Source organism: Odocoileus virginianus, chromosome 10 (genome assembly GCF_023699985.2).
Source record: "Odocoileus virginianus isolate 20LAN1187 ecotype Illinois chromosome 10, Ovbor_1.2, whole genome shotgun sequence".
Classification (NCBI taxonomy): Eukaryota; Metazoa; Chordata; class Mammalia; order Artiodactyla; family Cervidae; genus Odocoileus; species Odocoileus virginianus.
The window spans coordinates 46,355,448-46,379,400 of record NC_069683.1 but is presented as its reverse complement, the minus strand read 5'-3'; the positions used below and the strand labels follow the sequence as shown (position 1 = coordinate 46,379,400).

At 52.3% G+C, this 23,953-nt stretch overlaps 3 protein-coding genes across 7 annotated transcripts; 1 reads left to right on the top strand and 2 right to left on the bottom strand.

Moving 5' to 3' along the window:
• Positions 1-39: 39 nt before the first annotated feature.
• H2AX (H2A.X variant histone) lies at positions 40-1,796 on the bottom strand. The gene has a single exon (XM_020871955.2). It carries the CDS (start codon positions 1,301-1,303, stop codon positions 872-874), a length of 432 nt encoding a protein of 143 aa, XP_020727614.1. The 5' UTR covers positions 1,304-1,796; the 3' UTR covers positions 40-871.
• A 313-nt stretch (positions 1,797-2,109) lies between these two features.
• Positions 2,110-7,213, bottom strand: DPAGT1 (dolichyl-phosphate N-acetylglucosaminephosphotransferase 1). The gene is made up of 9 exons (XM_020871954.2): positions 6,883-7,213; positions 6,467-6,587; positions 6,078-6,291; positions 5,665-5,811; positions 4,196-4,280; positions 3,456-3,644; positions 3,054-3,141; positions 2,732-2,887; positions 2,110-2,648 (listed from the first exon to the last, which is right to left on the bottom strand). Exons 1-9 carry the CDS (start codon positions 7,041-7,043, stop codon positions 2,583-2,585), a joined length of 1,227 nt encoding a protein of 408 aa, XP_020727613.1. The 5' UTR covers positions 7,044-7,213; the 3' UTR covers positions 2,110-2,582.
• Positions 7,214-7,232: 19 nt separating this feature from the next.
• Positions 7,233-21,503, top strand: C2CD2L (C2CD2 like). Of its 5 annotated transcripts, none has more exons than XM_070473488.1 (16): positions 7,233-7,861; positions 11,234-11,289; positions 11,552-12,275; positions 14,240-14,335; positions 14,909-15,028; positions 15,185-15,295; positions 15,383-15,499; positions 15,597-15,708; positions 15,851-15,959; positions 16,873-16,937; positions 17,031-17,158; positions 17,248-17,422; positions 18,352-18,453; positions 18,598-18,734; positions 18,822-19,107; positions 20,411-21,503. In XM_070473488.1, the coding sequence occupies exons 3-16, from the start codon at positions 11,922-11,924 to the stop codon at positions 20,620-20,622; spliced, it is 2,124 nt and encodes a 707-aa protein (XP_070329589.1). In that variant the 5' UTR covers positions 7,233-7,861; positions 11,234-11,289; positions 11,552-11,921; the 3' UTR covers positions 20,623-21,503. The 5 variants fall into 5 exon arrangements, with proteins under 5 accessions (XP_070329589.1, XP_070329591.1, XP_020727612.2 ...); XM_070473490.1 differs by lacking the exon at positions 7,233-7,861 and adding an exon at positions 10,950-11,057 and having other exon boundaries at positions 20,391-20,476; XM_020871953.2 differs by lacking the exon at positions 7,233-7,861 and adding an exon at positions 10,951-11,057 and having other exon boundaries at positions 18,601-18,734.
• Positions 21,504-23,953: the final 2,450 nt, after the last annotated feature.

Below are 23,953 nucleotides of genomic sequence, written 5' to 3'. Positions count from 1 at the left end.
TCGACTCTACAACCCTTTCGCCAAATGAAGACACCTCACTTTTCTTTAGGAAAAAAACAACCCTTTAATAAAATTAGTCCATCTGAAACTCCCCCCAATACCTAAAGTACTAGTTTTGAATGGGTTAGCTGCAAAATTCCAGTTCCGAAGCCAAAGGCGGCTCAGTCCAGACGGGGATTAACGGACTTGTGCTGGTATCTAGGTGCTTGGCTGGCGAAGTGGACCCGCCGGGAAGGGAGCGGGGAGGAGGGGCGGGCCCGGGGGCAGGGCTCCCGCAGACCCCACGCCGCCAAGCCCGGCTACCGTTGGAGACGCTCACGCCGCGAAGGGTTTCTTCCGGGACGCGCACAGGCCTGCGAATGAAGATGGAGGGAGCGCGGACGTGCGAGGCCCGGGATCCGGCAGCAAAAGTGGTCCCGGGACGAAATGAAGCGACCGATTGACTCCGCCGGCGGCGACAATCGAGTCCAGTCCGAAGCACCGAGCTGTAGCAGAGCGCACTGCCTCGCCGGCGACCGTCCGCACAGACTCACCTTCCTCCCGCACTCCCCAGCCCTGCGTCAGCTCGGCCGGCCCAGCCTTCCGCAAGGTGCCGCGGCCTCCCCGCAGCCCATCGGCATTCTGGGGCCAAGCCGGCCGAGTCACGAGCTCGCTCTCAGGGCCGAGCGGCGTTCGAACGCACGCCCTCCGCCGAGCTTCGGCGGGAGCGAGCCGCGGGGGGAGGGGCGGGGCGGGCCGGGAAGGGGCGAGCGCGCGGCCGCCCGGCCCGGAGCCCGAAGTGGCCCAGCTCTTTCCGTGAGCGCTGTGGTGGCCCTTAAAAGGGCCTTTGTGGTGTAGAGGGGAGGGCCGGGCGGTGGCGGCACGGGCGCCCTCAGTACTCCTGAGAGGCCTGGGTGGCCTTCTTGCCGCCCGCGGGAGCCTTCGGCCCCACGGTGGCGCTGGTCTTCTTGGGCAGCAGCACGGCCTGGATGTTGGGCAGGACGCCTCCCTGGGCGATCGTCACGCCGCCCAGCAGCTTGTTGAGCTCCTCGTCGTTGCGGATGGCCAGCTGCAGGTGGCGGGGGATTATCCGTGTCTTCTTGTTGTCGCGGGCCGCGTTGCCCGCCAGCTCCAGGATCTCAGCGGTGAGGTACTCGAGTACCGCCGCCAGGTAGACCGGCGCGCCGGCGCCCACCCTCTCGGCGTAGTGGCCCTTCCGCAGCAGCCGGTGCACGCGGCCCACGGGAAACTGGAGACCCGCTCGCGAAGAGCGCGACTTGGCCTTGGCGCGGGCCTTGCCGCCGGTCTTGCCGCGGCCCGACATGCTGTATGAGGTAGAGGAGCGGTGAGGAGGAGGGCCAACAGAAGAACAACCACCCGCCGCAGTCTAACGCTTCCGCGCGCGCCCAGGGGCCGCCCTTATAAGCCCCTCAGGGCACACCCCCGCGCCCTCCTGATTGGCTCTTTTCTCTAATACCCGCCTCTAGTTGGCTGCGGTTAACTCTTCGGTGACGCGCCTCCGCTGAGGGAACGCGTCCGCCGATTGGTCGAATTTGAAAACCTTTTGCCCGGGGAACGGGCGAGGAGGCGCAGAGACTAGCCGACAGCCAGCCAGTCTCGGCTGTAGCCAATCCAAGTGAAGCGCGCCAGATTTAAACGCTACAGCCCGAGCCCAGAACCGGAAGACGAAAAGGGTAGAGTCGGAAGCCACCTCAAGAGCGTCTGGGAAGTCTGCGCACGGCAGGCCTAGGACTTTTAAAGGAAAAGAGTCAACACCACAACTACCTCTGCCTCCCGTCCTATGTCTGGTCACTCCCTCCTCCTACCTGGCAAAAGGAGAGTGAAAAGGGGAAGGAATGAGACCCCCTGAAAGTCCAATCCTTTCCCAGAGAACAGATAACGCCAATCATGGCTCTTTATGCCACCTGATCAGAAGGATTTCACATTTATTCAACATGTTCTGTCTGGTCTGTTCTTTCTGATCACTTCTTGCCAGGAGGCGCCTGATGTGCTTAAAAAAGAAAGAAAGAAAAAAGGATGGGACAGAGATAGGCATCCTCTCTGAGGAAATACCTCCTTCAACCTTCCCCATCCACCCTATAATGCCCATGTAGGAAATACACCTATAGGAACAATAAGAAAAAGACAATACTTTATTGTCACCACTGGGAGCACCTGGCCCCCCGGTCTACTCTTAATCATCAGGATACTTAATTTATAGTCAAATGTCAAGTCACCTTTGAACCTGTGTCCCTATCCCCAGCCAGGGTTCTGTCTCCAAGTCCAGCATTTTCCTTGAGTGTCAGAGTTGTGGGCAATTGCATAAAAGCTACAGTACCCCAACTTAAGAGGCAGCAAAGATGGGATGGAGAGGGAGAGTGGCAAGCTGAAGAAAGTCATAGGCAAAGCCCAATCACCAGTCATTAGAGAGCAAGACAGGCCCAGGTGTCAATAATCACGGGAAAGGAAATGCTGAGAACAAAATCTGGAGGAAAATGAAGGGTGGGAGAGGCCTGGGCCAGTTGGCAGTCTTGGTCCAGGAGATGGTGGCCTGAGTCAGGAACCCTGGAGGCTGTGAGGCAAAGGACAATGGATCAGGGGACTCAGACATCATAGAAGAGTCGGACAAGCTGGTACCGAATGGAGAAGGTGACAGCACTACCGACGACCTGAAAGGAGAAATGAATTATAGTAAGAACCCTGGAGAAAGGGAGACAAGGAGGTGTAAACCACACCCCCAAGAGCATTGCACCTGTAGCAGCAGCAGGAAGAGGGTGAGGTTTCTCTCATGCATGGGCCCAAAGACTTTAAGTAGCAAGTTGATGAGGGTCATGTTGTTACATTCCGTGAAGGCACCATCGTCATTCTCACTGTGGCGCACCGTCAATAGCCCAAGGTTCTCTGCTACCTGGAGGGGCCAAAAGTGGAGAGAACTTTTGCTAATACTTATGCTTCAGGAATGGGATCTGCTGAATGCTTGCAAACTCCCCTTGGGTCTGATGTAGGCCTAGGTTTTCCCATTCCCTGAATTCAGAATGGCAGCCTAGAGCCTTACCTCCTTGTTACCCTGTTACCTTTAGAATAAAGGTGCCCAAGAAAGAGAGGCTCTTGGTCTTGAACTTGGAATAGCTCATCTCCAGTTTGCCTGTCTTGGTATTGAGTCTGCGGGGGAAGAGAGCTTCATGTGACTGGGCCACTACACCAAGAACTCTCCTCACTGTGGTTAATTCATAGAAAGAGCACTGAATGTAGAGTCAAACACCCTGAGATCTATTTCTGATTCTGCTGCATACTTCTGTGTGATCTGTGCTTCTGTGAACATTAAATGAGATCATGTAACTAAATGTGCTCTGTAATGTATAACGGGCTAACTGTATGGAGAGAGCCCTTCTTTGGGCCCACTCCCTTTGCACAGCAAACGTCTAAGGCATCCCAAGTGACAAAGCTACGATGTCCCTTTCAAGCCCCAAAGCTACCTGGGCATACGGTGGCGAGGACAGGGGATGATATGCAGGAGCTGAGGCAGTGAGTAGAGGAAGTTGAACACCTGGGGCATGAAGAAGAGGAGCATGGTCTTGCTGAAGTGTCCCAAGATGCCCACCACGGCAAAGGTCATGCCAGCAAAGTAACAGAAGGTATCTCCCACAAACACCCGAGATGGGTACCTGTGTGGGGGAGAGGATCTGAGCCAGCAGCAAGAGGTGTTAGCAATCCTTTATCTCACATCACACATCCTGGGCACTGGGCTAGCCCTGGCTAGATTTGGCTCAGAGAGGGTTCCTGCTCTCCCAGCAACTCTCCAAGAACCAAGGCCCTGATTCCTTCTATTCCTGGGGGCTCCACAGCATCTGCCCAAGTGACTGGTTTACGAATGCATGCATGCTAAGTTGCTCAGTCATGTCTAACTCTTTGTGACTCCATGAACTGTAGCCTGCCATGGAATTTCCCAGGGAAGAATACTGGAGTGGGTTGCCATGTCCTGCTTCAGGGAATCTTCCTGGCCCAGGGATTGAACCAGGTCTCCTATATTGCAGGTGGATTCTTTAGCACTGAGCCACTGGGGAAGCCCAAGATTTAAGAATATTACCAACTAAAGACCCAGAGAACAATACAGAGATGTGCAGGTTTAGCCTCTGTATCAGGAGATGGGTCACAATCAGGACGATACTTGCCACATGTCCAAAGAGCTGTCCCCGCTGTCCACAGGCCTACTTACCAGTTATGGTAGAGCAGTCCCAAGGTGGTGAAAAAAAAGGGTATCATGAAGTAGAGGGAAAAGATGTGATCATCTCGATAATCACCTTTGGAAGAAGGGGAAAAAGAAAGAAGGAAAAGTTGATGTCCACTTCCCCTGCACATCATGGTCCTATTTTCCTCTGTCTCTAAGCTCTGTCCCAAGCTATACAGTCCACCTCTCTAAAGTCTCAAGGACTCAATACCCCTTTTATATCACCCAGGCAATTTCCAGTACTTCACCTCTTTCATGAACCCCTCCTAAACTAGTTACTGTCTTACATTTGGTTCAGACCATTCACACCTTGGTTTGAATGTCAGCTTTACTTCCTGAGTGACCTTGATCATGACACATTTAACCTCTCTGAGTCTCAGTTTCTTATCTGTGAAAAAAGATTGATAAAAATACCTGCCACACGAGGGTGGGATGTTTCAAGAGAACAGCATCGAAACATGTATATTATCTAGGGTGAAACAGATCACCAGCCCAGGTTGGGTGCATGAGACAAGTGCTCGGGCCTGGTGCACTGGGAAGACCCAGAGGGATCGGGTGGAGAGGGAGGTGGGAGGGGGGACCGGGATGGGGAATACATGTAAATCCATGGCTGATTCATGTCAATGTATGACAAAAACCACTGCAATGATGTAATGTAATTAGCCTCAAACTTAAAAAAAAAAAAAAAAAACCTGCCACATAGAGTGGCTACAGAGTTTAAAGTGAGATTACATTTTTAAAGTGCTTAACTTTAATAAGCACTTATGGAGGTCCTTCAGCCATAGACCACTAGAAACATGCCTGGAGTCAAAGCTAGGTTTATTGAGGTGTAACAAGGGACACTTTGGAACCCACACACTGTGGGGAACCTTAGGATGCCTCAGTAAGGAGGTGTTAGGAGGACTTGTTATACGATTTAAGTAATTCTGCGGAGGATGCAAGGAGGCAGAGTTTTGCCCTGGACTGGGTGCTGTCAGCAGTGTTAGTGCCATGATTGAGAAGCTTAGTAATTTTTATCCAAGAAGTGAGAAGAACTGAGCTGTTATCAGAAGGAACCAGCTACCACTCATTTTAGCCAGCAGGGGATCTTGGTCATTGTGAGATGTACTGTGTTCCTGTGGTTTTGTCTATTCTCAGACGCAGTTATAGAGGGGGTCTGGTTTTGGTCACAGAGAAGAGTTACCCTGTCTGATTTGGGGTTTTATAAAACTGTTTATGTTCAACAGGAGAAGACTATGGCCTACCTATTAGTGACAATCCCTTTATAAATGGTAGGGCTTTCTTTCTCACATTTAACAAATCTTAGTTACTATTTGTGACTTACTAATAATAGGTAAATAGCTCCCCTTATTTTCCATAATTACTTACATATCACATTTTTTCTGAATTCCCCAAAGCCAGAGATCAGGCCGCTTCCTTAATACTCAGACTGCTCTCCCTATTCCAATCCCACCTACCATCCAGCTCCACCAAGTTGAAGACAATGATGGAAGCAGAAATGACGAGTGACTGGCCAGCCTCAAGGCCATTAATTCCTGCTAGAATATTAATGGCATTGGTACAGAACACTGCCAGCAGCCCCATGTAGACATAGTACAGGATTCCTGCGGAAAGAAGACAGTAAGAAAAGTAATGCCGCCTGTGGAATGAGGATTTAAGGATATTCTTTTGACAAAAGTGGTGAGGACTGAGTGTGGGATGAAAGGTCAACAAAAGGATCTAAGAAGACATGGGGGGACAAATCAGGAAGGAGAATGTGGAGCACCAGGAAGGATGCACGGCCAGATACCGCCCCCCCGAGGTAGGGGGGTGGTTGGCAAGGGTGCCCTGAAATAGGGGTCATAGGGGCAGAAGTGGCCGTGCTACTCACCCAAGTCCAGATGCAGGCCAAGGATCGGGCGTAAGGGCTTGGGTACCACAATGGTCGTGTTGCCAAAGTTGGTGAAATAGACCATGAGGAGAGGTAGTGAGGCAGCTGTGGGCAGCAGCAGCTTATGGCGCCAGCGCAAATTCAGTACATCATCCGCGAAGCCCAGGAAAATCATGCAGCAGATGGCAAGGAGTGCACCTATCAGGGCCACAAACTGGGGGAGGCTCGGGCATGTCATGGCTCCAGTCTACTCCCACTTCACCGTTCCTTTCAAGAAGACCCGTCTTTTCGTTCGTTCTCAGCTCCTCCCCGCAAATCCAAATAACCCCAACTGTCTTCACTAACTCTTAGCCCTAGCCCCAGGCAGCCGCCCGCAATAACCCACTTACTTCATGGTGGGGGAAGACTTTACACTGCTGCTCCACAAAGCAGTTCAGGAAAGGGAAAGGGATGAAGCAGAAGAGTATGATAAGGAAAACAGCACCGCTGATCACTCCCTGGGACTCTGGGCTGTGGCCCAGCAGCATGTCAGGTGGAGAGGGGAAAAGAGGAAAGGGGGCGTGGTCACTAATGCAAGCAGTACCGTCACTTAACTTGGCGGGGAAGGGCACCACCACTGGAATCCCAGATACACCCAAGGGTCCCACCTTTCCGCCTCCATCCCTTCCCCAATACTAATCAGATCTGCCCTCCACCTCCCAGAATCCCGGGCTGGCTCCTAGGTTAGCGCTTTATCTCGAGCGCAGTCAAGCATTCCAGTCCCCGCCTCTGCCCACACCCCTTCCCCCCCTGCCCGGCCCCTCACATTTGCTGCCGGCTGGATTTGTTGAGGTCCTGGCCACAGAGGCGCGCGGCGATGAAGTGGCCTCGGAAAGCAGGGATAAGGGTGAGTGTGGCCACAAATCCCATCAGCGAGCCGATCAAATTCACCAACAGCGGCATCGGCAACTCCGGGAAGGCCCACATGGTGACCTGCCAGGGGGCCCACTCGGCCGCCTTCTTAGCTAATGGACAAGCTCCAGCAGTAAGGTGTGGCCGCTCCCCACAGGCTGGCTCTTCCTACAGCAGCCTGAGCAAAACCCAAGAACTCTGACCTGAGCCGCCTTCTGACTCCCGCGAGCCTCTATGAAGCAACCTTGGCTCTGCCTCTCTGCCTCTGCTTACCCACTGTTTCCGCCCGGATCTAGTTCGCCGAGCAACGATCACTGGAAGGAGGCGGCCATTTTTAATACGGGCATAATAGTGGGGACAGAAGTGTGATTTTTTAAACCACACCCTTTGTTCGAGAGATGAATCATCACCAGGGATCTGGAAAAGCAATTAAAGAAGGACAAACAAAAGCAGATTCTTTCCCAACATCATATTAAAGATGTACAGCCCAGAGGGGAAAAACTCCTTGCCAGGTTCCAAGATGAACGCTTCCTTGTACCACGTGTCTGACACGGCTTATTTTTGGTTCCACGTCAGGTTTAGCTCCGTTGGCCTCCGCTGGTCACGCTAAAAGAGCCAATGCCTGGCGTTTACTCTGGGAAGCCTCAGGAACCGGGAAGATGGCTACAGGAACGCAAGGGGCGGGGGCGAAGGGGGCAGGCGGGATAAGGATGTGGAGCAGCACCTGCTCCTGGTAGAAAACCTGTTGCCAAGGTAGTCAACGTTGAGAAGGAAGCCAAGGTAAACACAACTCAGTTCCCCGAAACTCAGCTACAGTTTAGAAGATGATGTAAATTTTAAGCGCCGACACTTGAGAAGCCCCTCCCACTTCATGTCCGGTGTCCTTGATTCAGGTACTTTTCCTTCATCATCCCACCCACCTTCTACCCCCGCAGTAGCAGTTAGTTGCCGGGCAACAGAGCTGCGCACTTCAGAACTGATGGGGCGGGGAGTGCTCTCAGGTCTTGGATTTAACCCAATACTTGACTTTCCTTCCTACTGGATCATTAGACTGTGGCAGCCTTCCAGTCCGAGAAGGTGAGGCCGAGGCTTTGGAAAGACCTAAATAGGAGAAGCAGACCCAAAAGTGGCTGGCTTCTTGTAACCTGAGGAATTCCCAGGCAGGGTTCTCCCTCCAGCTCAGGTGCCTTTTGCTTGGCACCTGTTTCCCTTTTACACGCATTCACAGGCTCTTAGGTGGCAAATGATTTCCAGTCCTCAGGGAAGAAATCATCACGAGGAAGTTGAGGAGCGAACTCAAGTATGCTGATAGTTTCTTCATTCTTTTGAATAGGAGTCAGAGTCAGGTTGACTCTTTTTAGGTCAAAGGTAGTCCATCTTGTCTCTCAAATGTCCTTTCTACTTGAAGGTGGCTCTGATTAACAACATAAAGTCATCTATATGGCTTATATATATACCAAGCCAGTATTTACTTGATAGTTGTATTCCACCAGTTTTTCAGTACTTATTATCCCACTGGTATTGTTTTTGTGTGTGTGAGTGTGCAGCTGCACATAGGTACATGAATGTGCATCTGTGCCTCTTAGACTGGAAACCCCCTAGAGGCAAAGTGTTTTCTGTTCCACAGGGTGTCTCCCTGGGGCTAAGCACACAGATATCTGTATAGAAGGCATCAATACATATAATCAGTCTCCATCTGAAAGAGGTACAGAGGGCAAAGGAGAGAACAATTAGTTGTGACCAGGGGAAGTGAAAGGACCTTGAGGAAGAGTAATATCTCCAAGGATTTCAGTATGTGACAAGAGTGGAAGGGCCTTTCAAACAGGGAAAGTGAGACACCAGGAGCAGGTGGAAAGGAGGAGCTTGTGAGAGCCCCAGAGGAGGCAGCATTCAGTTATCTTGTTGATCAGGAGCAGACTGAGGCTCCCTGGAGATCTGAGGAATAATCTGTATCTATTTCCTGTTTTATTAGGAGGCCAATCCTAATAAATCTTCCCATCTTGGCATTGGGAACCTTTGTCTTCTCTTTTTTCTCCAGAGATCGTTAGCCCTCCCCTATAACCCTCTCTGGAAGAGGGTAGGGGACTTATTCAAAAACAAGACACCGGGGATTCAAGGTCCATGAATACATGTTACTATCAGAACATGGTTACTTGGATACTTCTTATATAATCAGAATATTTTTGTTCCCATGATGGTAAATGCCCAGTTGATTATCAGACTCACAAGGAGGAACAAACGCATGATTGGGCATACTTGAAATTTTGTGCCTGTCCTGATACAAATTCAAAGCATCTGCCTATATGCTGACGCTCATCCTAGGATCCATGGATCAGGTGGGTTGTCAATGGTTTCAGCTGGTTTCTTGGGCTGAGCAGGCAAGGTCTGATATGCACATCTCCTGCTAGGGAGCCATGAGTACCTTCCTGTAAGCAAAGCCAATGCATTATTAAGTCTGATTGCCTGAAAAGACTGTCCTAGAAATGTTTCACAGTGCTGAACAAGTCATTATGAGACAGCTTTGGAGGGTTTGGATCTATGATACTTACAGGACCATATCTGTGGCTTTTTCCAGGCGACTGAGTTTTTTCCATTTCTTCCTGCCTCTCCTTTATCAGCAAGCCCCAAGATCTCCCATTCCACTTGGATGATACAAATAGATTTTCAAAAGATGGAAACAGTATAGAAATTCTCAGTGTTTACAGGTATATTGGAATATTTTCTGTTAGGCTTCTTTATATTTATTTATTTGGCTGTGTTGGGTCCTAGCCACGTCACGGAGGACCTTCGATCTTTGTTGTGACATGCAAACTCCTAGTTGTGGCACGTGGGATCCAATTCTCTGACCAGGTACCAAACTCGGGGCCCCTGCATTGGGAGCACAGAGAGTCCCAGCCACTGGACCACCAGGGAAGTCCCTCTGTTAGACTTCTTAAAATTACAAAGAATTTGTGCTTGGGAAACTTTTAAGTACTGTAGGGATACAAACTGATATAAACATGATTGTTTTCCTGAAGGAGTTGACTTCATTATATTAAAGTATCTTGACTGAATATGAGGAAAAAGAGATAAGTTAAGACAGGGTCCCCACTCTTTTTGCCCCTAAAATCCACACTCTAAGACTTCTGTAGTTTGTGGTTTTGTTGCTAAGTCATATCTGACTCTTGGGATCCAATCGACTGTAGCCCGCCAGGCTCTTCTGTCCATGGGATTCTCCAAGCAAGATTATTGGAATGGGATGCCATTTCCTTCTCCAGGGGATCTTCCTGAACCAGGGATCGAACCCCGGTCTCCTACATTGCAGGCACGTTCTTTTCCAACTGAGCTACAAGGGAAACCTATAGTTTGTGGGATCCAGTGATGATGCATGGGCAGGGCCACAGCAAGGTCACCCACACCCCATTCCTTAGAGTGAAATCTGGGGATGCCCCAGGCTTTCCTACACCTCCCATGGCTCAGGCACCCTGTCGCTAACCTGGCAGGTTCTGCTTAGCTCTGCAACCCCACACTTTAAGAGGACATTATTTACTTCCATGTGCTCATTGCTCAGAGTAATGACTGGATTTGGGAGAGAGATACTTAACACCTTCCTGTTTACCTCTCTAAGGAAGGCCTGCCATATGTACGTGGAGAAAAAGGGCCTCTTGGGGAATGGAGATTCCTCTGAATCCTTTTGTAGAATTTTCCTTCCCCTGCCTCCAGGAAGCAATGACAAGCCTCTGTCCTATGGGAATGGAATCCATCCCCTTACATCTAGGAAAAGGGATGGATTCTGAGGCCAGAGTGTACCTATAACATCATTTTTTGGATGCATGCTGAGATATCACATATTTCAGTCCTCTGGCTGAATCTATTGATAGTCCAGTGCTGCACTGCCAGCTCCCTTCTCATTACCACCCCCTCTACACGTGCTCCTTAGGCAGAAGCTGTTACTATGGAAATACATTATTTTTAAAAACAGAAGCAGCCCCAGGCTTGGGAAGTATCTCCACACGAGCAAGGAGGTTAATAGGGTGTCTCTTGGTCCTGGCTCCAAAGGATGGGAGTGGATGAGAGGGGTCAATATTCCATGTTCTCAACCTCTCTCCGGTAGGTATCAGCTGGACCTCTGCCAGCCACTTCTATCTAGGAGGGATGCTCTGCAGCTACACACCCAAAGCCTAGCTTCGGCCAGGACACAGGAACCAAGAAGCTGCGGAACCTGGGAGTGTTGGGATAAGGGGCTGATGCTATCCACAGGGGGTACCTCCTTTTTAACCTCACAGGGGTCCAGACTACGGAAAGCTAAGGAGCGTTGGGGAAAGCAGAGGCGGCCTCTCTGGTGAGTGCAGTTACTCTTGCTTACTCTTACCTTGAGCTCAGGGGAGCAGGAGTACCCCCGATTCCAGGATGGGGCGGGGTAGTTAAAGATCCCTCCCATTTCCCACCCAGGAACCTCCTCCCCGTTCCTCTCCTCCTCCCATCGTCTTCCAGAGCTGGAGTTCCCGGCTCCCTAAGCCCCGCCCCGCGCGGGTGCGGCTCCTTTAAGGCAGGGTGGGGGCGGGGGGCCGGCCGTGTTGTCAGTGTCAGCTCTGCGCACGCAGCCCTCCGGGAGCCGGTGCCGGCCCGTGAGCCACAGCGTCTCTGCAGACAAGTCTCCGCCCGGGTCCGGCGGGGCCCCCGCCGTGGGAGGAGTCGGGCGCTGGCCGGCGACTAACCCGGTCGCACTGGTGGATCAGCCGAGGAGGGCCCCGGATTACGGAGAGAGGGACTCCGGCGTCGCGACCCCCCAGGAACCTCCTCTCCTCGATCTGTGGCACCCACTAGTCCCGGGCACCCAACCCCGGAGAGCCCCCAATCCCGCGCGCCCAGCCCCGGGGGAGCCCGCCCCCGCCCCACGGCCCGCTCGGGCCATGCTCCCCCGGGGCAGCGGCTGAGCCTGAGCTGGAACCGGGACCGGAGCCCGCGCCGAGCATGGATCCGGGTTGGGGGCAACGGGACGTGGGCTGGGCAGCCCTGCTGATCCTCTTCGCCGCCTCACTGCTCACGGTGTTGGGCTGGCTGCTGCAGTATGCCCGGGGCTTGTGGTTGGCGCGGGCCCGCGGGGGCCGGGGCCAGAGACCCGCCTTCGCTGCCGAGCCCGCCGGCTCCCTGCGGGAGCTGGGCGTGTGGCGCTCGCTGCTGAGGCTAAGGGCGACACGGGCCGGCGCACCCGAGGAGCCAGGCGTCCGGGGCCTTCTGGCATCTCTCTTCGCCTTCAAGTCTTTCCGGGAGAACTGGCAGCGGGCTTGGGTGCGAGCGCTGAACGAGCAGGCCTGCAGGGATGGGGTGAGTTGGACAGGACCTAGATGGTCCCCCCACTCTGCCTTTTTTTTTTTTCGAGGAAGGACTGCTCAGGCCAGGAGGACCATATGGGGGTGGGGATCAACTGAGGAACCCCATGGCATCTCTTCCCCTCTGGGGTCAGAGGGAAGGGTTCAGGTGTGACTGGGCGTTGTGGAAATCCAGCTATATCCCAAATTTTCTATTCCTGTGGTCTAGGTACTCTCTGGCTTCAAACCGGTGCACAACTTGCTGTTCTCATAGCAACACTAATCCCTGTGCCCCAGGGCACTTCCGCCTAGCCTGGGTGCTAGTTGTGTGTGTGGAGGGGGGGCAATGGGGAGAGAGCAGGGCTGGCAGGCGTAGAAAAGAGACAGGTGCACCTGTGAAAGAATCTGCCTGGTCCTCTTGCCACCACACCCAGTCAGCACTTCATGCACCAGATCCTTGGTGTGACCAGGCAGGTCCCCGAGAAACCTGAATCCCACCCACCCCCAATCCCTCTGTAATTTCACGGCTCCAGTCTAACACATCCTTCTTCATGCTCCCTGCCATGTCTGTGTGGAAGGAAAGGTGTTCAGGAGGAAAGGAGATTGACAATCCATGGCCCTCCCAGCATATGAGCCTAGAGCAGTCCCTTGAGGGTCAATCACAAACCAGCCCAGCCTACTTCCTCCCATTGCACCACCAACAGCTGGCCTCCCAGGAAGTGAGGCAGGAAGCATGGTCATAAGACTAAGGTGGGAGTGGGAAGTGAAGACCTCCTTGTCTTGGGGTCCCCACTCATCTTGGCCTTCACAGCCTAGGAACCGCCTTCCTCAGAGGGTTCTCCATTTCCAGCCACCACTAGTTGGAGGGCTTCACTCAACTAGCTGCTCAGATGCCTGGAAACAGAAGTAGACACACAAAAAATTGTTCTTCCTCCTTCACCCAGCTGACCAGAAAGCCAGATGGCATCTGTCAGTCTGCACCATGAACTCAGTCTTCCATCCAGATCTCCCTGTACCTTGTCCCTCTGTCAGGACTGACTCCCCACGACAGCTGACTCAGCTGGACATTAGCCTTCCTTGGAGAGGGTGGGGAGACTGGGGTTCTAACCATCCCTCTCCCTTGGCCTGACCTTCGGACAAGACTGCTACGGTAGCAGAGAAGTTGGCTTTCCCCGGTTTGCCAGGCAGATGAGCCCTGTAGATTTGTTTCTGTCTGTGTTCAGGCTGTGCCCCCTCCTCACTTCTTCCCATCCTGCTCCCTGGATGGGGCTGCAGCAGTTTGCTTCCGCTGCCGTGGAAGAATTAGGAAGCTCTTACAACACCTAAGCTAAGCAGCTTTCTGCTCCCTAATGCCACCTTACTCTCTGCCTTGAGGAATTAGCCAGGTCCCTGGCCCCTGAGCCCTCTGAGCTTGCTTTTCTTCCCAGTTCCTCTGGTAAACTTCCCCAAGGCCATGCTGAGCTAGTCTTCATCTCCAAGAATATGAGTAGAGTCATACTCCTGTGCCTCCACATCCCATTTAGCTGGAAGAAGGCTTAGTTCTTATCTTGAATAAGTGGCCCTACTGCTTTCACCCTTGGCTCAGCCATGCCTCTTCCCGCCCAGCTAGGATATATAGGTGGCACCAACACCTTTATTACTGTTATTTTTTCCTATGCACACCTTTCTTCAGGGGTAGGGAAGAGGTGGGGGGAGAAGGAAGGCTCCTGGCATTCAAGGAGGAATCTAGGGTCTTCAGCTCAAGGTGATCTGGTCTCCGAGGTGGTCTAGCTCCCCAGGTCTGCCTCACAGCTGCAGACCCCTGAAGAGGTGGGATTCAAAAGAAACACTTCCTGTCCTAAAGCCCTGAGCCAAGGAAGGGCCAGAAGCCAGCCTGCAGCTGAGGCCTCTGCAGTGCCAGGGCCTAGCCAGCAACTGACTAGGTCAGCCCTGCGGGGGCAGCTCCAGAGACCTGATCCTATGTCCACGTTACTCCCCCAGAGCTCCATCCAAATCGCCTTTGAGGAAGTGCCCCAACTCCCACCCAAAGCCAGCATCAGTCATGTGACCTGCATAGACCAATCAGAGCGCACCATGGTAAGGGTCTGATGGGTACTGCCTTCTTTAGGACTGGGGTGGGGGCTGATCCTGAGTTCCCTTTAGTCTGAGGGTTCTAACCTGAAGTCTGTGAATGCCTTAGGAATCCCAGAATTGACTTCAGGAGGTTGGAGAATCCCATTGAAGTTACAGGCAAAATGTAGTACTTGTGTGCATATCTGCATTTTTCTGGAGGAGTCTGAATTTTATCATTCTTTTATGTATTTATGACTACCCCAGGGGCTTCCCTGGTAGCTCAGTGGTAAAGAATATGCCTGTAATGCGGGAGACTCAGGTTTGATCCCTGGGTCAGGAAGATCCCCTTAGAGAAGGAAATGGCAACCCACTCTAGTATTCTTGCCTGGGAAATCCCATGGACAGAGGGGCCTGGCGGGTTACAGTCCTTGTGGTCACAAAAGAGTCGCAAAAGAGTTGGACCCCCCAAAAAGTGATTCTCAAGGGAATCTGGAGAGGGGTCTGCTGACCCACTCTTAGGCAGGACAGGGCAGGGCCGAGTTGAGCATCCTTCCTCCATGCCTAACCCTCCTTGCCTCTGTGCCTTGGCTGTCTCAGGTGCTGCACTGCCAGCTCTCTGCTGAGGAGGTGATGTTCCCAGTCTCTGTGACCCAGCAGTCCCCTGCTGCCGTCTCCATGGAGACCTACCACGTCACTCTGACACTGCCACCAACACAGGTGGAGGGGGTGTGGGAAGCTGAGTTGGGCAGGGGGTGGGAGGTTCAGTTGCCTCTGCCTTTTCTGTTTGGTTCCTCTCTAAGATGGAATTTGGGAAGAGAGTGTCCTAGGGGGTTGGAGGAGTGGGGCAAGTCAACCCAGTCCCTTTGTCCCCAGCTGGAAGTCAGCCTGGAGGAAATCCCTGGCGAAGGCCTGCTTGTATCCTGGGCCTTCACCGATCGCCCAGATCTCAGCCTGACGGTGCTTCCCAAGCTGCAGGCCAGGGAGGTAAGGGGGAAGGGCTGGAGAGAAGAGACAGAACAGGGAGGGGGAGGGAGAGCTGAGGGCCTCACCTCCTTGTTCCCCTCCCCGCAGAGAGGTGAGGAGCAAGTAGAGCTTTCTACTATTGAGGAGCTGATTGAGGATGCCATAGTCAGCACCCAGCCAGCTATGATGGTCAACCTTAGGGCTTGCTCTGCCCCTGGGGGCCTGGTGAGTAGGCACTCCAAGCAAATAGTTTGTGTGCATGTTGTCTCCAGTGTACTGTGTTGGGATTCTTGCAGCTCTTTTTACCTCCTCCTGCTCTTAGGTTCCCAGTGAGAAGCCACCCACAGCGCCCCAGGCCCAGCCATCCATCCCCAGACCTATCCGGTTATTCCTAAGGCAGCTTCGAGCATCTCACCTGGGAGGTGAGCTGGAAGGTGAGAGCCAGAAGCTTCTGGTGGGCTACCAAGGCTGTGGCTGCAGGCGTTGCTGGCCCCTCTGCCCAGGGTGTGACCTCTCTACTACTCAGTGGCCTCTCAGCTTGGATATGAGCATTTTTACGTTTCTGGTTCCTCACAGGCACTGGGGAAGTGTGCTGTGTAGCTGAACTCGACAACCCCATGCAACAGAAGTGGACCAAGCCCACGAGGGCTGGGCCTGAGGTGGAGTGGAGCGAGGACTTGACACTGTAAGGAGTGACTCCCCAGCCCCCACCCCTGCTCCCACGGGTGAACTGAGATCAAGTCCTTCCAGCAGAACCCTGACATGAATCAGCTGTTTTCAGGTCTTAATTTTTGGTGTGAACCTCTATTGTATGCCAGGCCCTGGCCTAGTTCCAAGGGCTACAGACATGACCAAGATGCACCTACCTCAACCCTGAGTTGATCACCAGCTCAAAGCAGAGACAGATGTACGTCAAGAAGATGGTATAAGTGCTCCAGTCCAGGTTTATAAAAAGTGCCATGGGAGTGCTTAGGTGAGGGAGCTTAATTCCATAGAAATAAAGATCAGAGTAGGCTTCATGGAGGAAGTGGCATTTAAACCACACCTTTGAACAAAAGTAGGATTTCAACGGAGTGTGAGAGACCAAGGGTTCATGGCAGATGGAACAACTTGAGTAAAAGAAAAAGAGGGTGATTCAACAGAGAGAGAGACTAGAAAGGCAGGAACCTGGAAGATCTGAATGCCCAGCTGAGGAGTATGGTCCCTGCTCAGCCCCATCCCATTTTGTAAGGAAGAGTCTGTATTTGGAAGCATACTGGAGCACTTGTTCCATCTTATTTACATCCATCTCTCTCTGCCTCTGGGCTTCCCAGGTGGCTCAGTGGTAAAGAATCTGTCTGCCAGTGCAGGAGATGCAGGTTTGATCCCTAGGTTTCAAAGATCCCCTGGAGGAGGGAATAGCAACTCACTCCTTTTCTTGCCTGGGAAGTCCCATGGACAGAGGAGCCTGGTGGGCTATACTCCATGGGGTCGCAAAGAGTCAAACATAACTGAGCATACATGCACACATTCTCTGCCTCTGGCCTGTGATCAACTCAAGGGTGGATTCAGTTTGCTAATCTTCGCCCCCCCCCTGCCCCACCTCTTGTTGGCCACAGGGATCTGGGCCCCCAGAGCCGGGAGCTGATCCTCAAAGTGCTGAGGAGTAGCAGCTGTGGAGACAGTGAGTATGGGGCAGGAAGGAGCACCTCTGGGTGGGTGCTGAGTGGGGCCGCCTGGTCATGGACCCAACTCACAGTGCCACCCCTTTCCCCAGCTGAACTCCTGGGCCAGGCCACACTGTCTGTGGCCTCCCCTTCCAGACCACTGTCCCGAAGACAGGTATGCCCACTCATCCCTGGGCCTGGGAAAGCCCTGGGGCAGGCAGCCACCATGGCAATAGAGGTGAGAAGCTGCCCCTGAGGGGGAGATGGGAAGATCCGGGGGAAGGCCAGTCCTGAGGCCCTGCCTCTTTCCTCTTCCCCCCTTGGCAGCTTCAGTATGAGGAGGGCTCCCCCCGGAACCTGGGCACTTCCACCCCCTCAACTCCACGCCCCAGCATCACACCTACCAAGAAGATTGAGCTGGACCGGACCATCATGCCGGATGGCACCATTGTCACCACAGTCACCACTGTCCAGTCCCGGCCCCGGGTAGATGGCAAATTAGGTAAAGAGGAGGAGCCTGGGAGCCCAGCTCTAGCCAGGGGCCCTGGACTGCAGATCCATGGCAGGACAGGGAGAGGACAAAGAAAGCCCTAATTCCAACTCCCCCTGTTTTCTGACCACATCTTCCATATCGCCTATGCCTCTCTCAAACTTTCCCTTGAAAGTGAAAGTTAAGTCGCTCAGTCATGTCCGATTCTTTGCCACCCCGTGGACTGTAGCCTACCAGGCTCCTCAGTCCATGGAATTTTCCAGGCAAGAATACTGGAGTGGGTTGCCATTTCCTTCTCCAGGGGATCTTCCTGACCCAGGGATAGAACCCAAGTCTCCCGCATTGCGGGCAGATGCTTTACCATCTGAGCCACCAGGGAAGCCGTTAACTTTCCCGTACATCTGTCCATTTCCCTAACTAGCCCTCTCCCCTTTAAGCCTGGACCTACCAGCCCCGATGACAGTACTCATACTTCCACCTCCCCAAGTTCCCCTCTTTCTTTTCACAAGTCTATCTTCTTCCCTTTTCCCAGCCCCAGCTGCCTAATTGCCCCTCCCTCACCCCTCAACCTGTAGCAGCCCGTGGGAGCCTCCAACAAACCCAGTGACCTCAGCGGCAATTCTCCTACTCCCAGGGCCTCTCCATGACATTGCTCCCAGCTCTACGGGTCCCATGGCATTTCCCCTACTTCTACTGGACCCCTATGCCATCTCTGCACACTCTCAGTATTTTCATGCCCTTGATGGGCCCCCTGGCTCTTTCCCACACTCCTATTGGTTCCTGTGGTATCTTTTTGTCCCCATGGCATCTTCTTAGTCACCCCTGTGATTAATCATGCCCTAGCCATGAGTCAGCCAAAGTCTGCCTCTCAATAAAGACAGTAGGGGGTGGGGACCACTCTAAAGCACCTCCCAGCTCACTGACCCTCCCCCACCCACCAGACTCCCCCTCCCGCTCCCCGTCCAAGGTGGAGGTGACCGAGAAGACGACGACTGTGCTGAGTGAGAGTGGTGGCCCCAGCAGCACGTCCCACAGCAGCAGCCGTGAGTAGGGACTTGGGAAGTGTGAGTGGTGGTTGACACTGGAGTCCCAGAGTCAAAAACCACTTTGGGTGGGGCACAGGAGTTCAAATCCAAGAAGGAGCTGGGGAGGAGTCAGGTTGCCCGTCTTCTGTATCCATCATCCAGCAGGGGAGAGCCACCTTTCCAACGGCCTGGACCCTGTAGCAGAGACAGCCATTCGCCAGCTGACTGAACCCAGTGGGCGGGCAGCCAAGAAGACACCCACCAAGCGTAGCACACTTATCATCTCGGGTGTTTCCAAGGTAACAGGGCTCCAGGGAAAGGAGGTGGGCTCGGGAGAAAGCCCTCATGGGTCACTGTTGCCCATTAAAACTTGTCCTTCCTGCCAGGTGCCCATCGCTCAGGATGAGTTGGCACTGTCCCTGGGCTATGCGGCATCCTTGGACGCCTCAATACAGGATGATGCAGGGCCCAGTGAAGGTCCCTCCTCACCTCCCTCAGACCCCCCAGCCATGTCCCCAGGACCCCTAGATGCCCTCTCCAGTCCCACGAGTGTCCAGGAAGCCGATGAGACAACACGTTCGGACATTTCTGAGAGGCCCTCCGTGGATGATGTTGAGTCGGAAACAGGGTCTACTGGTGCCCTGGAAACCCGCAGTCTCAAGGATCACAAAGGTGGGGTGATATTGACAGCCTCTCCTTTTTTAAAAAATTACTTGTTTATTGTGGGGTTATGCTGAGTCTTGGTTGCTGCGCACAGGCTTTCTCTAGTTTCAGACAGGGAGGCTACTCCTTATTGCAGTGTGTGGCCTTCTCATTGTACTGGCTTCTTTTATTGTGGAGCACAGGCTCTAGTCGTGCAGGCTTCAGTAGCTGCGGCTCCCAGCCGCTAGAGCTCCGGCTCAGTGGTTGTGGTCCACAGGCTTAGTTGCTCCAAGGCATGTGGAATCTTCCTGGACCAGGGCTCGAACTTATGTCCCTTGCATTGGCAGGCAAATTCTTAACCACTGTGCCACCAGGGAAGCCCCCACCCCCACCCCTCTTTGATGCCCAGTTTCATCACCTGGGTCCCACTGGACACTTAGGGACATGGGAGCCTCGGGCCAGTCTCCTCCTTCCTCCTCCAACGGATCATCAGAGTTCCCAGACTGTTTCAGCCATGCCAGAGTAGAGACTGGGGACTTGCTGCCTTGGGTCTTGGCTTGGATCTAACAGGCGTGGGTAATAAGAAGAGACGCAAAAGTATTTCCCTTTTTAAAAAAACCTTTTTTCTCTCTTCCTGGATCTAAGGGCATATCTTCCTTCCCTTATTCTTTTCTTCCCCCTTTCCTTTCATTCCGTACTCTCTCCGCTATAAGAAATCCTTCCTTAGGCCAACCCTAGGAGTGTCCCTGTAGCAGTGACACAGTCGGTGCATACCTGTGGTATTTCTAATTTATAAGGTTGTAGGACTTGCCCCAAATATCCTCCTCCCTCTGCCAGTGCGTCTTTAACTATTTTAACTATCTATGATTTATGTCTTTAACTGTTTATGATTTAAGCCTGCATCACTTCTTGGGATAATGAGGGTCCTAAGTCCAAAGCCTGCTGTGTAAGCACCTTTCTCATTATATTAGTCTTGAATTTACCCCTTTAAAGTTTTCCAGACACACCGCTCCTTGCTCACATCCTGGAATCTAGTCAACAAGTCAAGGTCAACCCACTTTGTCCCTTCGTGATTTTATAGGCTTTTAGGAACACCTCTGCTCAGCTTTTTTCTTTCTGTAATAAAGAGGCCCAACTGTCAGTCTGTTCTCACAGAGCAGCCAGCCCTGGGACATTCCTCCTCAGGAGTGCACACAGAACCCCACGAGCGCCGCCATGTTTTTCACAGGAAGGAGGGTGGGCATGTTTTTTCTATTCCATGCCTTGGCCCCCTTCATGCTCTTCCATGCTTTGCTCCCCACCTCGCCCCTCAGCCTCCCCTCTCCCCCCACAGTGAGCTTCCTGCGCAGCGGCACGAAGCTCATCTTCCGCAGGAGGCCACGTCAGAAGGAAGCTGGTCTGAGCCAATCACACGATGACCTCTCCAACACGGCGACCACACCCAGCGTCCGAAAGAAGGCTGGCAGCTTTTCTCGGCGTCTTATCAAGCGCTTTTCCTTCAAATCCAAATCCAAGGCCAATGGCAACCCCAGCCCTCAGCTCTGAGGGCCCTGTTCACCCTCTGAGCTAGGAGAGAGCGGGAGTCCTCTCAGCCCTTTCCCCACGTTCCCTTCCATTCCCCTCCCTGGATTCCCAACAGCCTGGGCCAGGGAAGCCCCTTGAGTTCTGGGAAGCCCTGTCCACCCTGGGCTGTGGGGCCAGCTGGAAGGGTACTTGCAACGGGAAGCGTGTGAGAAGTGGACACCCGTTGCCAAGGACGTAGAAGAGGGAGTGGTTGGCTGGGAGCAAGAGGAGGCTTAGTCCTGACACCTGTGGGCATTCTTCAGACCCGTTTGCCTGCTGTTGACACCCACCCCCTCAGAGGAGTCCCAGGGTGCTCAGCTCCTCAGATGGCCCTTCCTCCCTTATTTATTCTCTTTTCTATTTATATGTGTGGTCCCGGACCCTCAGTGAACAGCTGATAGAGGGCATCTCTCCCAGGTGGCCCTTCTCTCCTGCCCCAGGAGGGTTGGCCATTCCCTTTGGGATGGGGCTCCCACACCTCCCTCAGGTCCCCACCCTGACCAGCACCAGTGTCTGCCTCTGAGGACATTGGCAGCTCACAGAATGCCGGGCCGGTGCCCGGGATGGGGGGCAGGTACTCCCCACTCCCTGCCTCCCCTTCTGCTCCTCATCCTTCCCTCCCCCTTTATTACCATTTTTGTACTTGATGCCTTCTCTGTGAGCAGTGGCTCTGTTGGAAGGAGGGAGCTAGCAGCCTGCTGGGAAGCCTTCCCCAGAGAGATGGCTTTAGGAGTTTTATTTACAGACTGTGTGATGATGGAGCAAGAGCAGGGTTGCCCCTCTGTGTAGTGGGAGATGATGATGTCCATTGCTGTGTGATGGCTTGGAATTTAATTTATTAAAGTCAAACTGGAGTTTATAAACTGGATAAATGGTCATCCTTTGAAAGGCAAATGGGTAGTGAGGCTGTGGTGTCAGTCTAGTGGGAGGATCAGAGACAGGGACCCAGGTGGGGTAGGTGACACATATATTGGGTCTGTGAAGTTCTTGCAGAGAGGGAGGGACATGTTGAGAGAGGATGGGAGCACAGTGTCTTTGAAAGGTCAAGTTGTAGTGGTAATTTCAATCAGGAAGAAAAAAAGCCCTTCAGCTAGTATGGGCATCTTCATTCCCCTTCCTTGAACAGGCTGCTCCTCCTGGAATATAGGAGAGTCTGCAGTAGAGCCTCTGGATCTGAGTCCCAGTTCCACACATAATTATCTGTGTGACCTTGGACAAATTATGTAACTTCAGAGTGCCTCAGTTTTCTCATCTGTAGAGTGGGGACTGTGATGATAGCTATCCTTTGGTTGTGGGTGAGAAGTAAGTGAGTAAAGTGTTTAGAACTTGGCTGGCATACAGTCAGCGCTGAATAAGAGTGAGCTGTTGCCTCAAAAGAGACAGATTGGAAGGGTGAAGTCTCATAAGGGTTTCATCATAAAAAGTCTTTCACTCCTAAATGTGGGCAAGTTTCAGGGGATCATGGGTACTAGCAAATTCGAGGATCCTGGTTCCTATTCTCCCAGATCTTACTCAGGACTTGAAGCAGATAAGCTGCTGCAGGGTGTCAGAGCACTGAACCAAGGTCAGAAAACCTGGGTGTACCACAGACCTTGCAAGTGACCTTGAGAAGTCCACTTCTCCTTTCTGGACCTCAGCTTCCTCATCTCTAAAGTGAAGGGTGGAAAAAAAATAATAAAGTGAAGGGTGGCCGAGATAATCTTCCAGGTCACTCCAACCTTGACATTTTGACTAACCTATATCACAGAGGCTTTAGGGTACCTGCCTTTGGGGAGTCAGCTTGGAGTTGTTAATATTCCCCCATGTTCCTGTCCATACAAGCCACAGAATACAGAACATTTTGAAAGGGTGGCAGAATATGGATATTTGGTTCATTTGTACAGAGTGAAAGTGAAAGTTGCTCAGTCTTGTCCAACTCTTTGTGACCCTGTGGACTATACTATATTTTTGGGGCTCCAACATAACTGCAGATGGTGCCTGCAGCCATGAAATCAAAAGACACTTGCTCCTTGGAAGAAAAGCTGTGACCAACCTAGACAGCATATTAAAAAGCAGAGACATTACTTTGCTGACAAAGGTCCATCTAGTCAAAGCTATGGATTTTCCAGGAGTCACATATGGATGTGAGAGTTGAACTATAAAGAAAGCTGAGCATGGAAGAATTGATGCTTTTGAACTGTGGTGTTGGAGAAGACTCTTGAGAGTCCCTTGGACTGCAAGGACATCCAACCAGTCAATCCTGTAGGAAATCAGTCCTGAATATTCATTGGAAGGACTGATGCTGAAACTCCAATACTTTGGCCACCTGATGTGAAGAACTGACTGATTGGAAAAGACCCTGATGCTGGGAAAGATTGAAGGCAGCAGGAGGAGAGGGGATGACAGAGGATGAGATGGTTGGATGGCATCACCAATTCGATGGACATCTGAGCAAGCTCCAGGAGTTGGTGATGGACAGCGAAGCCTGGTGTGCAGCAGTCATGGGGTTGCAGAGTTGGACACGACTGAGCAACTGAACTGACTGATTGGACTATACAGTCTATGGAATTTTCCAGGGCAGAATACTGGAGTGTGTAGCTGTTCCCTTCTTCAGGGGATCTTTCCAACCCAGAGATCAAATCCAAGTTTCCCCCATTGCAGGCGGATTCTTTACCAGCTGAGCCATCAGGGAAGCCCCAGAATACTTGAGTGGGTAGCCTATCCCTCTCCAGTGGATCTTCCCGACCCAGGAATCAAACCAGGGTTTCCTGCATTTCAGGCAGATTCTTTACCAGCTGAGCTACCAGGGAAGCCCAATTTGTATGAGCGATATGGCAAATTCTAGTTATCAAAACTCAAAGAGATTTATCAAGCTCCTTCCCCTGATCTAAGAAATGAAACTCTTAGTTGTTCACAGAGGGGCAGTTTGTTTACCAACATGACAAGACAGCCAACACACTGAACTCAGAATTTTACGAGAAATTTTTTTTGATGAGAGGGCAGGTATTCAGGTTCCTACTGGACCTGTGGATTGAGTTGCTGATGACTGGAAAACTTACTCAGTTTCCAGTGCTGAGTTGCCCAGTGCAATCACCTATTTTGTAGTGAAGAAGAGTCTCATCACTTTTCAAAAACAGACATTTAAAAAATGAATGCAGAAGAAACACAAAACATAATTCAGCTTATCCATTTTCTACTTTCAAGAGAGACCCAGAGTTTTTGGTGAGTATAAATTATGCTTCAAGGTTTTGTGGCAGCTTTTAAAGAACAAATCTCAGGATGTGTCTTGAATTATCCAGCCAAAATTGTGGCCTCTTTTCAAGAGAAGCAGATT

Bases quoted from the DNA above. Each gene is read 5' to 3' on its own strand.
- C2CD2L (XM_070473488.1), top strand. From the start codon at position 11,922: ATGGATCCGGGTTGGGGGCAACGGGACGTGGGCTGGGCAGCCCTGCTG. The intron at 15,500-15,596 runs GTGAGTAGGCAC...TCCTGCTCTTAG, and splicing joins GCTCTGCCCCTGGGGGCCTG to GTTCCCAGTGAGAAGCCACC. The intron at 18,735-18,821 runs GTAACAGGGCTC...CCTTCCTGCCAG, and splicing joins TCATCTCGGGTGTTTCCAAG to GTGCCCATCGCTCAGGATGA.
- H2AX (XM_020871955.2), bottom strand. From the start codon at position 1,303: ATGTCGGGCCGCGGCAAGACCGGCGGCAAGGCCCGCGCCAAGGCCAAG.
- DPAGT1 (XM_020871954.2), bottom strand. From the start codon at position 7,043: ATGTGGGCCTTCCCGGAGTTGCCGATGCCGCTGTTGGTGAATTTGATC. The intron at 5,812-6,077 runs GTGAGTAGCACG...TTCTTTCCGCAG, and splicing joins TGGCCTGCATCTGGACTTGG to GAATCCTGTACTATGTCTAC. The intron at 3,645-4,195 runs GTAAGTAGGCCT...TCCCCCACACAG, and splicing joins GGACTGCTCTACCATAACTG to GTACCCATCTCGGGTGTTTG.